Genomic DNA, 19799 nt, shown 5'->3' with positions numbered 1-19799 from the left:
TTCTCCTCTCTTTGTCCCTCCCACCCTTTAGTGGACTAGTGGGTCTACTCCTCATGCCGGTTATTACTTCTTCGTTCCTTCTCACTTTCTTCTCTCGTCTCCACCCCCCCCCCCTCTAATTTTTTTTTTTCTCCTCCTCTCCCCTACCCCTCCCCACTTCCCTGACCTCCAGTGTTCCTTCCCACCAGGCTTGTTACACATAAAACTATGGACATGCCCTCCTCCAATTCTTTGTCAGGACAGTTGTCCTTAAAAGTTCTTTTGCTTAATGTTAAAGGTTTGAACACGCCTGAAAAACGCTCCCTCCTGCTTTCTTACCTGTACAAAGAGCGGATATTGTCTTTCTTCAAGAGACACATTTCCGTCAAGACTCCATTCCCAAGTTCTTTAATTACCGCTTTCCAACGGTCTTTCATGCCTCCAATCCCTTGGCTAAATCAAAGGGTGTAGCCATTCTGATTGCAAGACATCTCCCGTTGACAGTGACGGACTCTCTTCCGGATCCCGAAGGTAGATTTTTGTTCCTAATTAGCGCGTTTGCCAATAGGCCCATTACGCTCACTAATCTCTGCGCTCCCAATTCCAAGCAGGCCTCCTTTGTACGCTCGACCACTGCTTGTCTTTACGCCTTTCAGTCAGGTATGCTGATTTTGGGGGGGAGACCTGAATGTCCCTTTAAGCCCATTGCTGGACTCTTCTCCGGGCAGTTCCTTCTTGCCATACAAATCTCTTAGGCAGATTCGCATGCAACTAGAAGACCTACAACTACACGACTCATGGCGAATCCTTCACCCTAATGTCAAAGACTACACATTCTTTTCTCCACCGCACAAGAAATATTCCAGGATAGATTACTTCTTTTTATCACAAGCGGACCTTCCACTCTTCTACACCGCCTCTACAGAATCGATGGTTCTATCAGATCACCATCCCATAATCATGACACTGCGGTTCCCCGAAAAACACTCATGCTCTAAATTTTGGCGACCGGATGCCTCTCTTCTTTGGACCTAACAACTGAAGCAGAAATTCGTTCCAAATTGGCTGAATACTTTTCAACGAACCATACTCCAGACACCTCTCTTACGCAGTGGGAAGCTCATAAATGCGTCATCCGTGGAGCCCTTATAGCTATAGCCACGAAACGTAAACGGGACAGACAAGAGCATATAAAACATCTTACGGACAGAATTCATTTCCTAGAAAAAGCCCACAAACATACTCAAGCCGTGTTGACACTGACCGAACTCACGAATGTCCGCTCGCAACTCCTAACCGAATTAGGCAAGGCAGCCAAAACGTAGATACATTATGTCTCAGAAGTTATATTATGAATTTGCGAACAAAAGTGAGAAATTCCTGGCAAGAGCCCTTCGTGCAAAGAGGTCGAGTATGACGGTCCACAAAATCAGAGGTCCAGACGGTGCGGTTGCTACTTCCAATGCCGATATCGCCTCTCACTTTAAGAAGTTTTACAGCTCCGTATACAACCTCCCCCCTGAACATCCCCCTCCGGAAACCGATAAACCTAGGGCCACTCTGATCTTCGACTTTCTTCATCTTTATAGCCCCGCTGCTCTTCCTGAGGATACGGCCCGTTCCTTGGAAAAAATTTAGCTTCTGACTTATTGGAGCGTGCTGTCAAACAAATGAAACCTGGTAAGAGTCCGGGCCCCGACGGTTTTTCAGCAACCTACTATAAATCTTTTCTAGACATCCTGAGCGACCCCTTTCTCTCAGCCTTCAACACTTTCTCCTCATCTTCCCTGCCACAACATCGACTTTTAGAAGCGCACATCAGTCATACCCAAAGGTAACAAGGATGATACCCTGGTTTCCAATTATAGGCCCATCTCCCTCCTGAATGTAGATGTCAAATTATTTGCGAAGATTCTAGCCAATCGGCTCCTTCCCTACGCCCTTCCTTGATCAACTTGGATCAAGTGGGTTTCATTCCCGGCAGGGAAGCAAGAGATAATACCTCCAAGGCCCTCAATCTCCTCCACTGGCTTCGCCATTCCAACACCCCCGGGTTCTTCCTTTCCTTGGATGCAGAGAAGGCCTTCAATAGGGTGGCCTGGGACTATTTAAAAGCATCCGTGCAGGTGATCGGTTTGGGTGAACACATGCTCAATTTCATTATGGCCCTCTATTCTGATCCAACAGCTCGGGTGTGAGTGAATGGCCACTTGTCGGTCGAACCCCTTCCCTCTTGGGAATGGGATGCATCAGGGTTGTCCCCTCTCCTCTTTGTACTTTCTTTGGAACCTCTGCTGCGTAAAATTTGTTTGAATCCCGATATCAAAGGCCTTACGGCAGCAGCTAAAGAATACAAACTTGCTGCTTATGCGGATGACATTCTTTTGTTTCTTGTGGATCCTTGAACCAACCTGCTGAAAGATTTTTCGATCTTCCAATTTATGTCGAACCTCAAAATCAATTACTCTAAGTCTTATGCCCTTAACATCACTCTTTCGCCTGACACGGTATCTTTTTGCCAGTCTCAATTCCCGTTTCACTAGGAAAAGGAAGCCCTTTCTTATCTTGCCACACAGCTTACTTGTAAACCTAGACGACCTATATGCCAAAAACTTCATCCCAGCCATCCGTACCATACAGGAAGACCTTAAGTGGCACCGCCCTTGTTTCTCGTAGTTCGGGAGGGCCGCGATGCTCAAAATGAACGTACTTCCCCGCCTCCTCTATCTTTTTCAAACCCTGCCTATTCAATTACCGCCCGCCTTTTTTACCTCCTGTAGGAGAATGGGCTCATTGTTCCTCTGCAAACCATAAGCGTCCGCGCATTTCGTATTCCCAGTTGATCCTTCCTAAACTTAAAGGAGGGATAGGGCTCCCTGACCTACAACGTTATTATTGGGCCTGCCACCTCTCCCAAATCATTGACTGGCATGCTCATTCATCCACCAAAGCATGGGTTCACTTAGAGAACTCTTTTTCACCCTGCCCACTAGCATCGATCCCCTGGCTTTTGGCGAAGCATACACCTCAGGTCTTCCTCACACACCCAGCGCTGGGACCTACCTTGAAAATCTTCCGAATGGCCTGCAAGTCTGCCTCCATCTCTGATGCCCCTAACTTCTCTTCGCCTAAATCCTGACTTCCCTCCAGGAATGCATGAGGCCTTTCTATCCAAACATTGGCCCCATAGTCAGATCAAAATAGAACACTTTCTTCATAATGGTTGTTTGAAAACGTATTCCTCGTTGGCGAGTAGCATGAGAGATCGCACTTTCCCCTTTTGGGCTTACCTCCAAATCAGGCATTTCCTGCAAACACATGAACACCGTCAAAAATGGACCCGTCCTCTTACCCCCTTTGAATCCATTTGTTCTAAAACTGAACCCCAGAGGCATTTGATTTCAGTAGTGTACCTCCTCTTAGTTAGCAGTGGGAACCACAACTCCCTTTTATCACGCCGAGCATGGGGCAGAGACTTGGAAATAGACTTTTCCTCTTCAGACTGGGACCTGATATTTACATACTCCCATAAATGCTTGCTCAATGTTTCAACGCAAGAAAACGGTTACAAACTGGCTTCACGTTGGTACCGCACCCCTTCTAGAATTCATCGCTATAAACCCTCCCTGCCTAACAAATGTTGGAGATGTAGGACACCTGATGGGTCACTTCTTCATATCTGGTGGTCTTGCCTGATTATTCAGCCCTTTTGGCAAGAGGTTCACCGGATAGTTGTATCTGTATCCACCTTACCCCTCGACTTTTCTCTGGCCCAATTCCTCCTTCATTATTCCTCCCTTCCAAGACACCTTTATTTTAAATCTCTGGCCATGCATATGATCAACGCGGCTAAACTCTGCCTACCTGTACTATGGGGCTCCATCCATTCTCCTTCCATACGAGATTGGCTCACACGCCTTGGAAAAGTGGCGGAGATGGAAGAGCTGATTGCTTCCTCACAAGATACCCCTACCAAATTCTTCCATACCTGGGCTTGCTGGACTCACTTCCGAACAACCTCTGAATTCCGTTCCCTCATGGGCCATTCCACCTGATTTTGTGCCGAACATTTTCTAACCATATTCCCTCCTTAAATTTCCTACGCACCGGTAATAGGCATGTCCACTATTTCCCCTCCCTAGCTCTATCCCTTCCCTTATGATCCTCTAGTCCCCTCCCCTTTTTATTTCTCTCTTTCCCCCTCCTTTTCTCTCTTCTTCTCCTGGCCTTTTACCTCTCACAATGCCCTTAGATGACGCACACTCATGCTCTTACAGTATCAGTACCATACGTACCGGTGGTCTTATAAAGACATCCTCCCGCACATGGGTAACCAGGGCGCACATCCCTCACCGCAGCACCCGCTTTTCCTTATTATTGTGCTCGAGTACTACATGTTTGTTGTGACTGTTGCCTCTTCACCGTTTACCACCAACTCTATTATTTTTCTGTATAATTTGAGATGATTGTCTATGTCAATACACATGATCACCTTCTTTTGCATGGCTTATGTTATCTGCCTTCTATTCCTGCCCTCCATTCCCTTTTCCCTTCTACTCTTTTTTACCAAATGTATGCCATGTTTTGCATTTTCCTAATAAACTTTATGGAACAAAAAGAAATAGCGCAGTGCCGAATATCAAAAAATGCCCTGATCAGGGGGATAAATGTTCCGGAGGGCAAGTGGTTAATGAAGACACTCAGGTAGGACACCTTCACGTAGATTAGCTCTTTAACATTCAATCTCAAGCTACAGTTTTTCTTTTTTTTTTATACATTTCAGTATCCAATTTGATATGAGCAACCAGCACCTTGTAAATTTCAGCCAGCTTTTAATTTCTAATCATGGTTTCTGTATCCTAGGTCATACAGCAGTTTGTTAAAATCTACAAGTGGTAATTTATTCCAGAAAGCAAATTCAGAAGTAGTTTGTGTAGCTTCCTGTACAGGCTCAGCAAAATAAGAACAGGGAGCAGTAATCAACTGTAATATGCAATCCTAGGAAAATATGTTTCCCTATCCTTTAGGAAGTTCACCCTGTAGGGCAGGCCTTGAAATTTCAACTCGCCTGCTCGCCAATGGCGAGTGGAAATTATGGTAGGGGCGAGTGTGTCCCCCAGTGCCGTCTTGCTGAGCAGGCTCGGAGCTCAGGCCGGATCTGACATTGGCACTGGGAGCTGTCAGACTGTGCAATAGCTGAGCGCAGTGAAATCAAAGGAAGGAGTGTGTGCTGTTCTCTCTGCCTCCCCCTAGAGTGCAGTACCCGGATCTGTGAGTGAACGACGAAGTACTGCACCTTTTTATAGGGTGTGTGTGTGTGTGTGTGTATGCATGTACATGTGTCTGTGTGTATGTACATGTGTGTATCTGTATATGTGTCTGCATGTATGTACATGTCTGTGTGTGCATGTACATGTCTGTGTGCATGTAGATGTCTGTGTGCATGTACATGTGTGTGTGTGTGTGTATGTACATGTATCTGTGTGTATGTACATGTGTCTGTGTGTGTGTGTGTGTGTGTATGTACGTGTGTGTGTGTATGTACATGTGTCTGTACGTGTGTATGTACATGTGTCTGTGTGTATGAGTGTCTGTACGTGCCTGTGTGTATACATGTGTCTGTATGTGTGCGTGTGTACATGTATATCTGTGCGTGTGTGTACATGTCTGTGTGTGTGTACAGGTGTCTGTGTGTGTTTGTTGGTGGCGAGTAACTCTTAAGGCCTGGCTAGTAGCTCAGGACTTGAAATTTTAAGCCCTGCTGTAGGGCATGTCACACCCGTACTTAGGCTGTAACATGCTCCAGTACCTCCCTCTGCACAAGTCCCATCTGCCACAATGCCAGGTGGCTTGTAGTTCTCAATGAACCATGAGGGCACTGTTGAGCACCTTTGTAGCTCATTGACACTTTCTACAGATTTCTAGTAGAGAGCATGTACGGAGGTATGGGCAAGAAAGCTGGAGTGTTTGCAAGAGCCTAACAATGCACTGTGATCATGGTTACAATGTTTTGCAGACTACACTGGGAAAAAAGATTATAAATGCACATTTTTTTTGCCTCCCAAAATATGTACATTTATTATTTTTCCCTGTAGGTGAGCCTTTCAGCTACTTTTTTTTTATACATCTGCAATGTGAAAGATTACAATTATATGCATTTTACCTTTGATGCAGAGCTGACAAAATTTGCTTTGAAGTTAACTGGAGAAGGGGAACGGAAGTCACCGAAACTAGGCTGCAGGGATCCTCTTCCAGCCTTGCTAAATGGCTGATAAGAAGGAATCATTGAACCAATCAGCTCAAAGCTGCTATTGTGACTGCTGTCCTTCGTCAAAGGCAGGAGAAAATCATCTTCATCTCCTGTAAGGAATTATTAAATAAAAATTATGTTAAAAAAACAAAAGATGTATCTTATGTTCGTTATTACAAGTCTACACTTACTCAAATATCTAAAGATCCATTCACACTGGGGCTTTTCAAAACGGGGGTGGAATCGCTGCGAATCTGGCTGTGATCTGAAAATGTGGTGTGAAACCGCGCAAATCGCATGTACAGGTGCCATTCACAACAATGGCACTTGAAAATGCAGGGCGATTTTGCAGCAAACATGCTGTGATTGCGCAAACGAAATAGCGGGACATGCAACACACAAAACAGGTTCTGGAACAGTTTTCGAGAGTAGCGTGTCCTGTGTTTTTGTTAGCGCGATTGTGGAGCGTTGAAAAAAAGCACCATGATCACGCATTCACATTTCCACGTCACGTTTTCAAATCACAGGCAGAATCACGGCAATTATGCCTGCGATTTGAAGCACACCAGTGTGAAGAGAGTCTTAAACCGGTCCAAGCATATTTACCTAGCTTGTCATTCTCCTTGCATCCACTGTCAACATGATCAATCTTATCAGGAATGGAGTCACTGTGTTAAATAGAAAAAAAAAAACTGCATTAAATTATGTTTAAATATTCCAAGACAGGGCTTGACTTACAGTCTAGCAAAAAAAACAAAAAAACAAAATGTAAATGCAAATTTACAATATAATCACCTATGAGGTAATACAGGTCTCCAAAAAGTAGAATGGACAGGAAAATTCAACCCAACATTGATAACAGTGCCACACCAAGTGCTGCATAAATAGACTCTCAAAAGTACAGACTATCATTTGCATCAGTGCAATTTCTAATAGGGCACTACAGTAAGAGCATTCCGACCGGGAAGAAAAACAGACTTAAAATCTTTATTAACGTTTGTTTTATTAACACCTTCGTTAAAAAAAAATTAACAAAAGTGTTGCAGAAGTTTACTGAAATTGGAAAAGCACAAAAAGTGAAATGCACCATAACTAAACCCGGATGAAACCACAACTTGGTAAACATTACAAAACACACGCCATGTCTAAGTCACAAGTGCCTCAAAAGGTAATAGATGTATGGTAAAAGTCAGATGTCTGCTTCCTATTCCAAGTTTAGGTTCATTTATTAGGAGGATATAACTTTTGAAAGGAATGAGGGACCAAGCTTCAAGATAACTCTTTCAGCCTAAAAATTCTATACAGACTATGGCAGAAGGCCTATATCCCACAAGCCAGGCAAAGGTTAAGGCTGAGGATATAAAGAGGTTTCACATGTGAATATGTTTTTATTGTCAAAAGACATACATCAAGACTTTGTACATTCAGGACAAAGTGACATAAGGCATAAACAAGGCTTTATGGCCAACCAACCATCTGTGTGGTAAAGGCAGACCTCAAATATCAAGCAGACAGAGTTCAGATGCACAAATGAGAGAAGTCAATTAGGTATTGATGCTCTATGTAGCACTGCTTGGATGCAATATATGTAACCTAAAACCATTTCAGGAAATCACTTTCAAAACTTTAATAAGAAACAAAACCAATTTAACTAGAACAAAATGATCTTTAGAGTAGAATCATTTCTTTCACAGATCATACTTGTAGCACCCTCCTAGTTTAGCTAGGCGGAACTAGATCCTAATGGTTAAACAGGAGCTGAATAGCAGCACAGGTTTAACAGCCAGAGGGGTCAAATTGTGGTCAGGGCTGAGAGGCTCTGGAATTTCCCCCTACTCTGTGGCTTTTGGAGGAAGGCCTTGGAGGCAGTGGGTGGATCTGCAGTGTCGCTTGCTGCACACTGGAGGGGCCTCAGTTAATCCCCAACAGAAGGCTTTGCAAGGGGCTGGGACTCCCTTAAAAGTGTTAGAGCCTGCTCAGTAGCAGGAGTATGGGAGAGAAGGAGAGAGGAAGCTGTGAGGAAGGTGGCTGCCAGGGGGCCTAGTGGGATGGGGCCCACCTGTGAGCCGGAAAGGAGGAAAACTTGGAACTCACTGGCCCCCCTGAGGACCACCTCTACGGCAGGGAAGGAGCAGACCGGCCTGGTAGCAGCAGCCAACCCACAAGCAGTACAGGAGAGGATCTAGGCGAGTACACCTGCACCACCTGGGCGGATAGGGGAAAGAGTACACTGACGAGAAACCAGATTGGCCCCCTACTAGTGACTGTTCACCTTTTTAAAAAGGGACAGGAGCCAGATCCCCTGCTCAGAAAAACCTCCAGATTGCTGGGTGAAGAGGAGAATTTCATCTAGGGTGGTGCATCAAGGAGACGCTGACTAGCTCTCCAATAGATACTGTTACAAAAGAAAAGCTTGTGAATCGTTTCAAGACATTGTCCTCAGTTGTCCGTTCCCTTGGGTATCCTATACCCATTTACCCTATCCCAGTTCAAAATCCCCTCAAATAAAACAAGACAAAAGCTCACGGACTGATTTCTGACTCTGGATACAAGCTCGTGTGGAGAATGCAGATTGCCTGGCTGTTCAGGACTATAGGGGGACCCAAATCTTCTAGAGACACTTAAGGGGGTAGTGCTACATACTATTGTTCACTTGGTTAGGAAACCAACAGTGAACTGTTCCAGTGCTGTATTTTACAAGTGAAAAAGGTATGTTGGGATGCAGCATCAAGTCCTAGGCAGCCAATACAAGGAATACTTTGCCAGACAGTTTTGGCAATATAAAAACACAATCAGATTAAATGAATATACAGTGCATTCATAAAGTATTCAGACCCCCTTTCAATTTTGTTATGTTGCAGCCTGATAACACAGTTGAATTTGTTTTTCTCATTAGTCTACACTCAGTACCACACACTTCCAAGATGGCGCCCGAAGCAGCAGCATGACCGCCAGCTCTGTGCCCTGCACCCCATCCCCTGCCATCCAGGCCCCTGAGCCTACCGCCGAGGTCCCCACCAACACCCCAAAGGGGCCCAGGACACCTGCTGACACCCGGGAGGGGTCCGCTTCAACGTCCCAGGACACCAGATACTCCATCAGGGGCACCCACTACCCACCAGGGGCCCAGCCGCCATCACACCACCAGCCACCAGGGACACAAACAGGGGCACCCGCTACCCACTAGGGACCCTAGGCTACTATCCCACCGGGGACTGCAAGCCCACCATCCCACCTGGGACCGCCACTATCCCACCAGGGACTCAAACAGGGGCACCCACTACCCACCAGGGGGCCCAGCCGCCATCACACCGCAAGCCACCAGGGCCACAATCAGGGGCACCCACTACCCACCAGGGAGTGCAAGCCACTAGAGACCCCAGGCTACTATCCCACTGGGGACCGCAAGCCCACCATCCCACCTGGGACCGCCACAATCCCTCCGGGGATCGCAAGCCCACCATCCCACCAGGGACTCAAAGAGGGGCACCCACTACCCACCAGGGACTGCAAACCACCAAAGACCCTAAGCTACTATCCCACCTGGGATCGCAAGCCCATCACCCCACCAGGGACCACCAGCCCACCACCCCGCCCTCCGGCGCGCTGTCCCTCTGGCGAAACTCTGGCGACTCCTGGCCTACCACGACCCCTGAAGCCGCGGCCTCTCCTACCAGCCGCAGCAGACCACGGAGGAGCGCAAACTGCGCAAGGCTGAGGATCGTTGCCGCGACGCCCCGCTCCGGGTCCCGCAGATTGAAGAAAGCAGCAACCACCCCCGCAGGCACAAAGAGGGTAAGCCGCCACCGGCCCCGACTGGGGAAGCCACCGCTGCCACATCTCCCCACCGTGCTCCACTCAACCGTGCCCCTGCCCCGCACAGCCCTGAGCCACGCTCCATCTGACAGAGGCGCCCACCAACGCCTAGCCCATTCCAGACATCGCCGTGCACCACCTCCAGACACCGGGCCCTCAACACCTCCCGAAGCTGTGCACTCAACGCCTCCCGACGCCAGGCCTCCAGCACCCCCGACGCCAGGCCTACAACACTTCCAATCACTGCATCTCACAGCTTGTCCAGCCGCCGCACTACTGTGCCCACCGACGCCGTGCCACAACACCCGCGGACGCAGGTCTACAGCACCCACAGACTGCAACCAGCCAGCTGCGGCCCCAGCCGCCCACCACTCCGACTCCCCTCCTACGATTGGACACTGTTGAACTCAGACATGGCATAACGGACTCTCCCCATCCTCACGTCCTGACTGAAACCTCCCTCCTCTCCGACCCAATCAGCATTCTGCCCACCCTAGCATGCCACCTGAACTCCTCCTCCTCCTCCTCGTTCTCCTGTCCTCCATCCCCAAACTTGCCTCCTTCTACCCTCCTACTCCCCCAAAACAGCTCTACATTGCACCCTCACTTCTTCCTTCCCCCCTCTACAGCTCTCACCACCTCCTCCTGATACTCCACTCCCCCACCGACCCACATGCCACCAACAGACCCACGCGCTCCAGCACCTCCCATTCCCATGCCACCTTCCTCACCCTCCTGCTAACCGCCGGTGACATCTCCCCTAACCCTGGCCCCCCATCTCCCCACTCCCCCTCCTGGCACCCCCTACTCACGCCAACCACCGCAACCCCCTTATTCTCATATCTGTCCCCCTCCTCCCCACATCCACCCCTCCCCTCTCGGTTGCACTCCTGAACGCCCGTTCGGTTTGCAACAAGCTCACCGCCATCCACGACCTCTTTGTCTCCCACTCCCTCAACCTCCTAGCGGTCACCGAAACCTGGGCACAGGCCACTGACTCCACCTCCCCTGCTGCCCTCTCCTATGGAGGCCTCGTCTGGACCCATTCACCCAGACCGAGCGGGCGCAGAGGCAGAGGGGTCGGTATGCTCCTACCACCGCTGAGAACCTTCCAGGTCCTCCCTAACCCCACCTCCCTATCCTATTCCACCTTCGAGGCCCACTGCATCCGGCTCTTCTCTCCCACCCCCCTAAGGATTGCGGTAATCTATCGGCCTCCTGGTTCTGCATCCCCCTTCCTAGACGACTTTGCCGCCTGGCTTCCCATCTTCCTCTCCTCCGAGCTACCGACCATCATCCTAGGCGACGTCAATATCCCGATCAACGCCAACAGCCCGGCGACTTCCCAACTCCTCCTTCTAACCTCCTCCTTCGCGCTCACACAGAACACACAGTCCTCCACCCACTCCAATGGAAACACCCTGGACCTCGTTTACTCCCACCTCTGCACCCCCCACGACTTCACTAACACCCCCTTCCCCCTCTGACCACCACCTCCTCACATTCTCCATCTCCCCCTCCCTCAACTCCCCCCCCCCCCCCCGAAGCGTCTAACCATCACCCGCAACCTCCGCAATCTGAACCCAACCCATCTCCACCCGGCAGCTGACCGTCTGTATGACAGTATCCTCCCTCTGTCATGCCCTGACCTGGCCACTACTGCATACAACGACTCACTGTCAGCTGCCCTTGACTCCCTGGCACCCCTAACCACACGTAGCATTAGACCCCCACCCGCTTCAACCCTGGCAAAACGACCACACGAAATGCCTCAAACGACGCAGTCGCGCGCTGGAACGCTTATGGCGCAAAACCAGATCCCCTCACGCGTTCTCCCTCTATAAAGCCGCCTACACCACCTCCCTCCACGCCGCCAAGCAAGCCTATTTCATAACCCTTAACACCCTCTCCACCTGTCGTCGCCGGCTCTTCTCCGCTTTCACATCCCTGCTCTCTCCCCCCCCACCTCCACCCAGCACCTCACTCACCGCCCACGAGATTGCCAATCACTTCCAAAACAAGATTGACGCAATCCGTAAGGACATTGTCAACTCACAATCCTCCTCTCCACCCAGCCTCCCGCCCTCCTCCAACCCCTCAACCCTCCCCTCCCCCGACCTCATAGCCGCACTACCCCCCCACTATACCTAATGCCCCGCACACCATCACCTCCCCAACACTCCGCTCCTTCAGCCCAACTACCCCTGAGGAGGTCTCTAAGGTCTTCACTGAAGCCCGCCTCACCACCTGCCCCCTGGACCCTATCCCCTCACAGCTCCTCCAGTCACCCCCCGCTCTCCATCATTCGCTCCCTCACCCACATCTTCAATCTCTCCCTCTCCACCGGCACCTTCCCCTCCCCTCTAAAGCACACACACATCACCTCCATACTCAAAAAACCCTCCCTCGACCCCACTAACCTTAACAACCTTAGACCCATCTCCCTGCTGCCTTTCACCTCCAAGCTCCTTGAGCGCCTGGCCTACAATCGCCTAAGCGCCCACCTCACTGATAACCTCCTTGATCCCCTACAGTCTGGCTTCCGTCCCCTGCACTCCACCGAAACCGCCCTACTTAAAATCACCAACGACCTGCTAACCGCCAAAGCCAATGGCCACTATTCTATCCTCCTGCTCCTCGACTCTCCGCGGCCTTGGACACTGTTGACCACCCTCTCCTCCTTGCCAAACTGCACTCCCTTGGCATCAGGGACGCTGCTCTCTCCTGGTTCTCCTCCTACCTTTCCCAACGCTCCTTCAGCGTCACCTACAACACTACCACCTCCCCCCTCCTTCCCCCTCTCTGTCGGGGTCCCCCAAGGCTCTGTCCTCGGGCCCATCCTCTTCTCCATCTATACCTCCTCCCTTGGCAAACATTCACTCCTATGGCTTCAATTACCACCTCTATGCCGACGACACCCAAATTTACCTCTCCACCCCCCACCTCACCCCCTCACTCTCTGCCCGCATCGCCCGCCTCCTAAACGACATATCAGACTGGATGTCGCTCCATTTCCTCAAACTTAACCTATCCAAAACCGAGCTCCTGGTCTTCCCCCCCACCCCGTGCCCCCCCCCCCATCCTCTCCATCACTACTAACAACGCCACCATCTCTCCCACCCCACACGCCGAAGTCCTGGGTGTCACCCTGGACTCCCACCTCTCCTTCCTACCCCACATCCAACTGCTTTCTAGATCTTGCAGGCTCCACCTCCGCAACATCTCCAAGATACGCACATTCCTCACCCCAGACACCAAACAACTCGTACACTCCCTCATCATCTCACACCTGGACCATTGCATTCCCTTCTCACTGGCCTAACCAAACGAACGCCATCCCCACTCCAGTCGATCATAAACTCAGCGGCTAGACTCATCCACCTCACCAACCACTCCACATCTGCCTCCCCCCTCTGCCAATCCCTTCACTGGCTCCCGATTGCCCAATGCATCAAATTCAAACTGCTAACCCTGACCTACAAAGCCATTCACAACGCCGCCCCAAACTACATAACTGACCTGATACACAAATACTACCCTACCCGTGCTCTCCGCTCCTCACAGGACCTCCTACTCTCTAGCTCCCTGGTCTCCTCCTCCCACGCCCGATTGCAGGACTTCTCTAGGACTTCCTCCATCCTCTGGAACTACCCCAATCCATCAGACTGTCACCCACCCTCCTCACCTTCAAGCGCACCCTGAAAACCCTCCTCTTCAGTGAAGCCTACCCCAACCTCACCTAACAACCTCCTCCACTCCTCCCACCACTCCATCCCCCACAGCCATCTCCTCCTGTATCACCTTCCCCTCCCTCCTAGATTGTAAGCTCGAAAGAGCAGGGCCCTCGAACCCCTGGTGTACTGTTTTGTTACTGTCTTGTCTCATGTTCTGTCCCCCTTGCTACTCTACAGCGCTGAGCATACCCTTTGGCGCTATACAAATACTGTATTATAATAATAATAATGACAAAGTGAAAACAGAATTTTAGAAATGTCTGATCTTATTAAAAGAAAACAAAAACCTGAAAAATCACATGTACTCGAGTATTCAGATCCTTTACGCAGTACTTTGTTGAAGCACCTTTGGCAGCAATAACAGCCTTGAGACTTTTTGGGTATGACGAGACAAGCTATGCACACCTGGATTGGGGGATTTTCTGCCATTCTTCTTTGCAATCCTCGCAAACTCAGTTAGGCTGGACCGGGACCGTCAGACAGCCATTTTCAGTTTTTTTCAGAAATGTCAAAATTGCAAGTGATGTTGCAAAGGGTCCGAATACATATGCCAATGTGATATTTCAGTTATTCCTTTTTTTTTTTTTTTTTATTGATTTGCAAACATTTCTAAAATTCTGTGAAGATTAAATGAGGAAAAAAAATTAATTTAAACAACTATAGTATCAGACTGAAACATGACATTGAAAAAGTGAAAGGGGTCTGAATACTTTATGAATACACTGTAATATTATATGGGAAGACTTTAAAATAAAAAAAAAAAAAAACTATATATTTTTCTAATTACCAGAGCAAACAGTGCTGCACTGAACAGATTGTAAAATAATGCATACGATTACAATACCCAAAAAAGACAGATTGTGCATCTCAAGCCATATCTTACTCAATCTTTGTTGAATTGTCTTTGAACAACATCAAGGTTGACTCTGTAGCTGCAGGGATTCTTCTATCTGGTATGCTACTGTTCTGTAATCCATCTTTAGCCTCATCTTCTTCATTTTCTCCATCTCCGAGGAGATCATCCAGTGTCTATAATGGAGGGGAAAAAAAAAAAAACTCACCAAACATGCCTTCAACATCCTTTATCCTTGCGTTTAGGAATATAAATATTGCTTATTAATCTTTAACAGGTTTTTCAGGCTACGCCTAAAGTAAGCTTGTAAGAGAATTAAAAGGCCCCCGATCACTTTTGCACTTTGAATGACAGTTGTGCAGTCATGCAACACTTGACCCATATGAAATTTATATCATTTTTTCAAACGAACATAACTTTCTTTTGGTGACATTTAATCAATCGTTTAATAAACGAAAAGAAAATGAAAACTTTGGAAAATTCTGTTATAAAAGTTAGCAATATTATAATAGTTGCTCATAAATTAATAGGCGCAAATTCTTAAAGTACAACTAAAAGGCAAAACTTTGTTTTAGTTCAGGACAGAGGGGATAGAGATTAGAATGCTTGTCAGTTTTTATTGCCGTCTCTTCCCCCAATTGAGGAGATTCACCTTCCCTATTTGTCCTGTTTACCATTATCATTGAAGCAATAGTAAAGTGAAGTGAAAATAAAAGAATCCCAAATTTTGGGTTGCTCCCAGAAAAGTAAGTGGAAATGTTCCAATGGAGATACTAGTTCTGGTGACCTGGGGGGTCCCCACAGAATTCCCCTCATTTTCAGGGATTTCCACCTACTTTGACTATGGGACAGGAGGTGAAGCGAAGTCTCCACAATGGGAAACATAACTAAACAAAATTGGCAGGGGTTATAACCCTCCTATGCTCGATCCAAATTGGGGGAAAAAAAAAAAAAAAAAAAAACACAAAAGTTTTGCCTATAGTTCTACTTTAATTTCAGTATTACCTCAGCATTGTCCATTTCTTCATTTCCATCCTCCTCATATCCCTCTTCATCTTCTTCTGACTCATCTGTCATTTCTTCCTCTTCCTCCTCTCCATCCAAATCTTCATTGTCCAGCTTAAACAAGGCCTGACGCTTTTGACGTTCTTCGTCACGGCGCACCTTCATGGCCTCCTGTAACTTTGCTTTTAGCACTTGCAGCTTTTCACCTTAATATTGACAGAGAACAGTTAAACGACAGCTCCAATTTCAGCACACCAAATAATTTAAGTCATTCATTTAAATTACCTGGCTTAACAATAATTTTTTCGTCCACGTTTTCCATTTCTACAGTGACTGGAACAACATCTGCTTTCCGCTCCTCTCCACCATCCGCTGTTCTCTCTTTACGAATGATATTGAGGTTAACCTTTTTTTCAGCAACTGCTTTTACCTTGTGCATGCTATGCTTGAGAAATCTCTCCTTCAGTGCTTCAAGTTCTGCCAGAAAATAAACATAAAAACATAAAAAGTAATTTTCAACTCTTATAACCCCCTAACTCACTTTTATAATGCCTTTCACTTATCCATGGAACAAAATTTTTCTAGCTTCTTAAATAGAAAATAGTGATTAAATTATACATAAAGAAAAAATATGCATAGGGAGAAAAAATTAGTTTGCTTAGTAAGCAAGACACATTGCATATAGCTGAAAATGCACACCATTATCCAGCAGGTAGTAAGTTTGAGTGTGGTACACCAGGGTTTACTATTGCTCAATTCTGGTGTGCTGATAACACATATCACAATATCAGAACCCCACACACTATCCCCATCCAATCAGCAATCTTTAGGACTGGAGCAATGGTGTCCACAAAAGTTTGTCCAGATTTTCAGCCTGCAACAGTAAACAGCCTCAAAGTAAAAAAAAAAAATGTCACCTTCCCTGAGAGTCAAGTCATTCTTGACTCGGATATGCTCCCCTCCCAAACATTGCAGCTTACAGTGTGAAGGTTTAACTACACAGCCAGTGCTGCCAATCCAGAAAACAGAGGCAAACTAGATGTGGTTGGTGCTGATTCACAAGCTACAGGTTTGTTATTTTGCAGTAAAAATACCAAAACCCCTCTGCAACATCTTCTCATCCCACTGTAGAGCAAGAAGGTACAGCTGATATGACAGTGGCAGTGCTACTCTGACTTCAGGAGCAGTGCAGCATCATTGCCACACCATCACATGAAGATGGACTTTACTGGCAATATCAACAGGTACTTATGATGCTTTTCAGAGGAGAAAACTAAGTGCAGATGCTCTTATAATTAAGTCCTGCTGCACATATTTTTTATTGGAGGCCATAGTTCTATTTAACAGCCCAGCATATTCAATACACACTGAAGAAAACTATATTAAACTGCATAATGATAACACCACCAAACACTAAATGAAGCAGTGAGTGGTCATTTACCCACCCCCACATCACCTATTAAAGTATTATCTGACAATATAGCAATGAAATTATTTCAAACACTGAAAACTACCTTTATTTGGCTTAGGCTCTTCTAAAATGACAAAGGTTCCATCATTTGGACTGAGGAGAGGTTTAACAGATAGATCAATTCCAAGAGCACGTAGTCTTTCAACTTTTGATGGTTTGGGTTTAACCGGAGTTGGTAACTCATTTGTGCAGGCATTTTCTGTGACTGTACTTTGTTCACATGTGGTACTCTTGACCTCCAATACAAGAACATTCTGTAGAACATCATTTGTCACTTTTTCAACAGGCTGCTTGTTTTCTGAATTGATTGGCAGGCTTGAATCATCCGTACACACATGCTCCGGTGTTTTTTCAGAATTACAGATATCATTTGCTTTGCTTTCCATAAGACGCATTTCTGAATGTATCTCAGGCTTTGCTACTAAGTTGTCTAAAGCAGATTCTTTTAATATTTCAGGGTCCTGGAGGGGATCTTCTGGTTGTGGTGTAATTTGCTGTACTGGAAAACTATTTTCAACAGGCTCAGTGGAATTTGACTCAACCTTGTCATCTGGGCTGCAAGGCTGATACTTTGAAGACCTATTTAAAAAAAAAAAGTTGAGAAGTATGGCTTTCTGTAAAAAGAAAAAAATCCCCCAAAAAACCATTCATACTCATCTCTGATGCTGTATCTGTCTTCTGCCGGAAGAACTGAGCAAACACTGCTGATCGCGCTGTTCTTCCCACCGCTCTAAGCAGAGAGCCAGTCAGTCTCTGAATCTCTGCTCTGCCCTCCTCAGCTCTTACCGCAGCACGGGGGGGCTGGCTCAGGCTCTCAGCGTATTGCTGAAAGGCTGAGCCAGGTGCCGTTCCAAGCTTCTGGGTGTATCCTGACCATATGGTCAGAATCTTTCCAGAGCCTGCACTGGCTCTGTGACATCTGCTGAAAACCAGTCAGAGGAGTGCAGAACTAACTGCACTGCTGTGATCCACACGAGAAGTACAACCAAAAAAGCTTTGGCTAAACTTCTCCTTTAACCCAAATTTTCAGTAACTGAAACCCATAAATCTCAGAAAGACATATTAACCATAATCAGCCCAATTTTTTGTGTCTGCAGAATTAAAACTTACTTAATAAGTTGCATGGCATTTCCTTGGCAAAGTGGTCTTGAACGACGCTTGAAAAAGTCATGAATAGTTTTGGGTTCCGGTAAATGGTATGGTAGAGACACAGCTGACTCTAAAAGACAATTTATTGTACATACATAAAACTTAGATCTCCTAGCTGAGTGTTCTAGAATATCTTATATTCCATGGCTCACCTCTCAAGAGTCTCTGTGTTTCACTGTGCATTTGCTTTATGGTTTCCTTGCTCATACGTGCAGCTTTTCTCTCCTACAATATGAAAAGACACTACTGTCAAATACTTATAAGGAAAAGATGAGCAAACAGTTCTTAACTACAAATAAAGCTTGCTGATCTCAGTACAATACTGAATTTAGTCAAACCATATGTACTGAATTACTTCACAATATACATAACAAAATCACTGCATATATAATCGCAGGTTTTCGGTACAGGCGTACCACATGTACACTCAGCTAGGGTCAAGTGACGGGGTATATGAATCTAACTTCAAAAGAGGACCTGTCACCCTCAACTTCAAAACATTTAAAGAGCTAGCATGTTTAGAAAAAAAGAATTACAGCACTGTCAGTATGGGGGGAGGGTGTGTTAGATGTACTAGCAGATTTGAATTCACTAACAAAATTGAAGCCAAACTCCAGCTCACACTTTATAAGCAGTTACAAAAACCATTTTTTTTTCTTCTTGGGATAAAGGTTTTGCATAAATAAAATCTGATCATTGTAAGCTCCCCTGCTAGTGAGAAATGGTTTGTCTCATATAGTCAATACATTCTGCTGGAGAGCTTGTTTTGAAAAGACAGACTTACTGGCTTGATCACCAGGTCAAAATAGAAGAAATCAAGCATAAAAATAAAATGAATGCAACCATCACATCTAAGAAATAGTAAGTTAGTACCGTTTCCACAATGTCCTAGATGCTCCTCAGCCTCAAGATCCCTTATACACATTTCATGGCACTGCCCTAAACTGCCATTCAATGCATCAGATCAAATCCGGTTTGGTTTGATCGGATACTTTCACAAGCCAGTATTGACTTGTTTACATCCTGGCAAAAATGGAAATAACAAAATACAAATTGCTTCCAGTTTCTTAGACCGCAGAGATGATTAGGGATATTCTGGTCCTCAGTCATCTCTATGGTCAGCTAGCAGAACCGCTGACTTCAGTCCCAGGCTTTCCATTGGAATGAGAGAGCCCAGGAAGGTGGCCAGAGGGGGTGGGGGGAACCCCCTTCCACCACCTGTAAAAACGAGCCAGTGGCTAAATTAGTCATTAGGATCACTTTTACATTAAAGCCCATTGCGAGCTAAAAAGAAAAAAAAAAAAAAAAAAAAAAGCCTGGATGATGCCCGTTAGCTGCAGGAATCACAACATAACCCCTACAACCTGGCGCCGTACGGGTGTGTCACAGAGGCTGAAGTGGTTAGAAAATTTTTCCAGCTCCAGAAGTCCAACGAAAAAATCTCAGATCATCATATATCAGCATATTTAAACAATGCTGCTGAACATATTACAGTAGCAGTGGCAGCAGATTTGTCAAATATCAAGATATGCTTGAGCTTTA

The 19799-nt window shown here is 46.6% G+C and overlaps 1 protein-coding gene across 1 annotated transcript in view; it reads right to left on the bottom strand.

Moving 5' to 3' along the window:
- CLSPN (claspin) overlaps window positions 1-19799 on the bottom strand; it is a 71452-nt gene that overhangs the window by 36501 nt on the left and 15152 nt on the right. The window contains exons 6-13 of the mRNA XM_089686321.1: window positions 18410-18482; window positions 18219-18327; window positions 17152-17687; window positions 15923-16114; window positions 15638-15843; window positions 14663-14808; window positions 6836-6897; window positions 6143-6339 (exon numbers count right to left, since the gene is read on the bottom strand). Of these exons, the coding sequence (XP_089542447.1) occupies window positions 6143-6339; window positions 6836-6897; window positions 14663-14808; window positions 15638-15843; window positions 15923-16114; window positions 17152-17687; window positions 18219-18327; window positions 18410-18482 (1521 nt within the window). The remainder of the gene's footprint in view (window positions 1-6142; window positions 6340-6835; window positions 6898-14662; window positions 14809-15637; window positions 15844-15922; window positions 16115-17151; window positions 17688-18218; window positions 18328-18409; window positions 18483-19799) is intronic.

Source organism: Staurois parvus, unplaced genomic scaffold (genome assembly GCF_062004578.1).
Source record: "Staurois parvus isolate SC_StPar_1 unplaced genomic scaffold, SC_StPar_1.0 ptg000394l, whole genome shotgun sequence".
Lineage (NCBI taxonomy): Eukaryota > Metazoa > Chordata > Amphibia > Anura > Ranidae > Staurois > Staurois parvus.
Note: the sequence above shows the minus strand (reverse complement) of the source record. Positions and strands in the feature narration are given on the sequence as shown.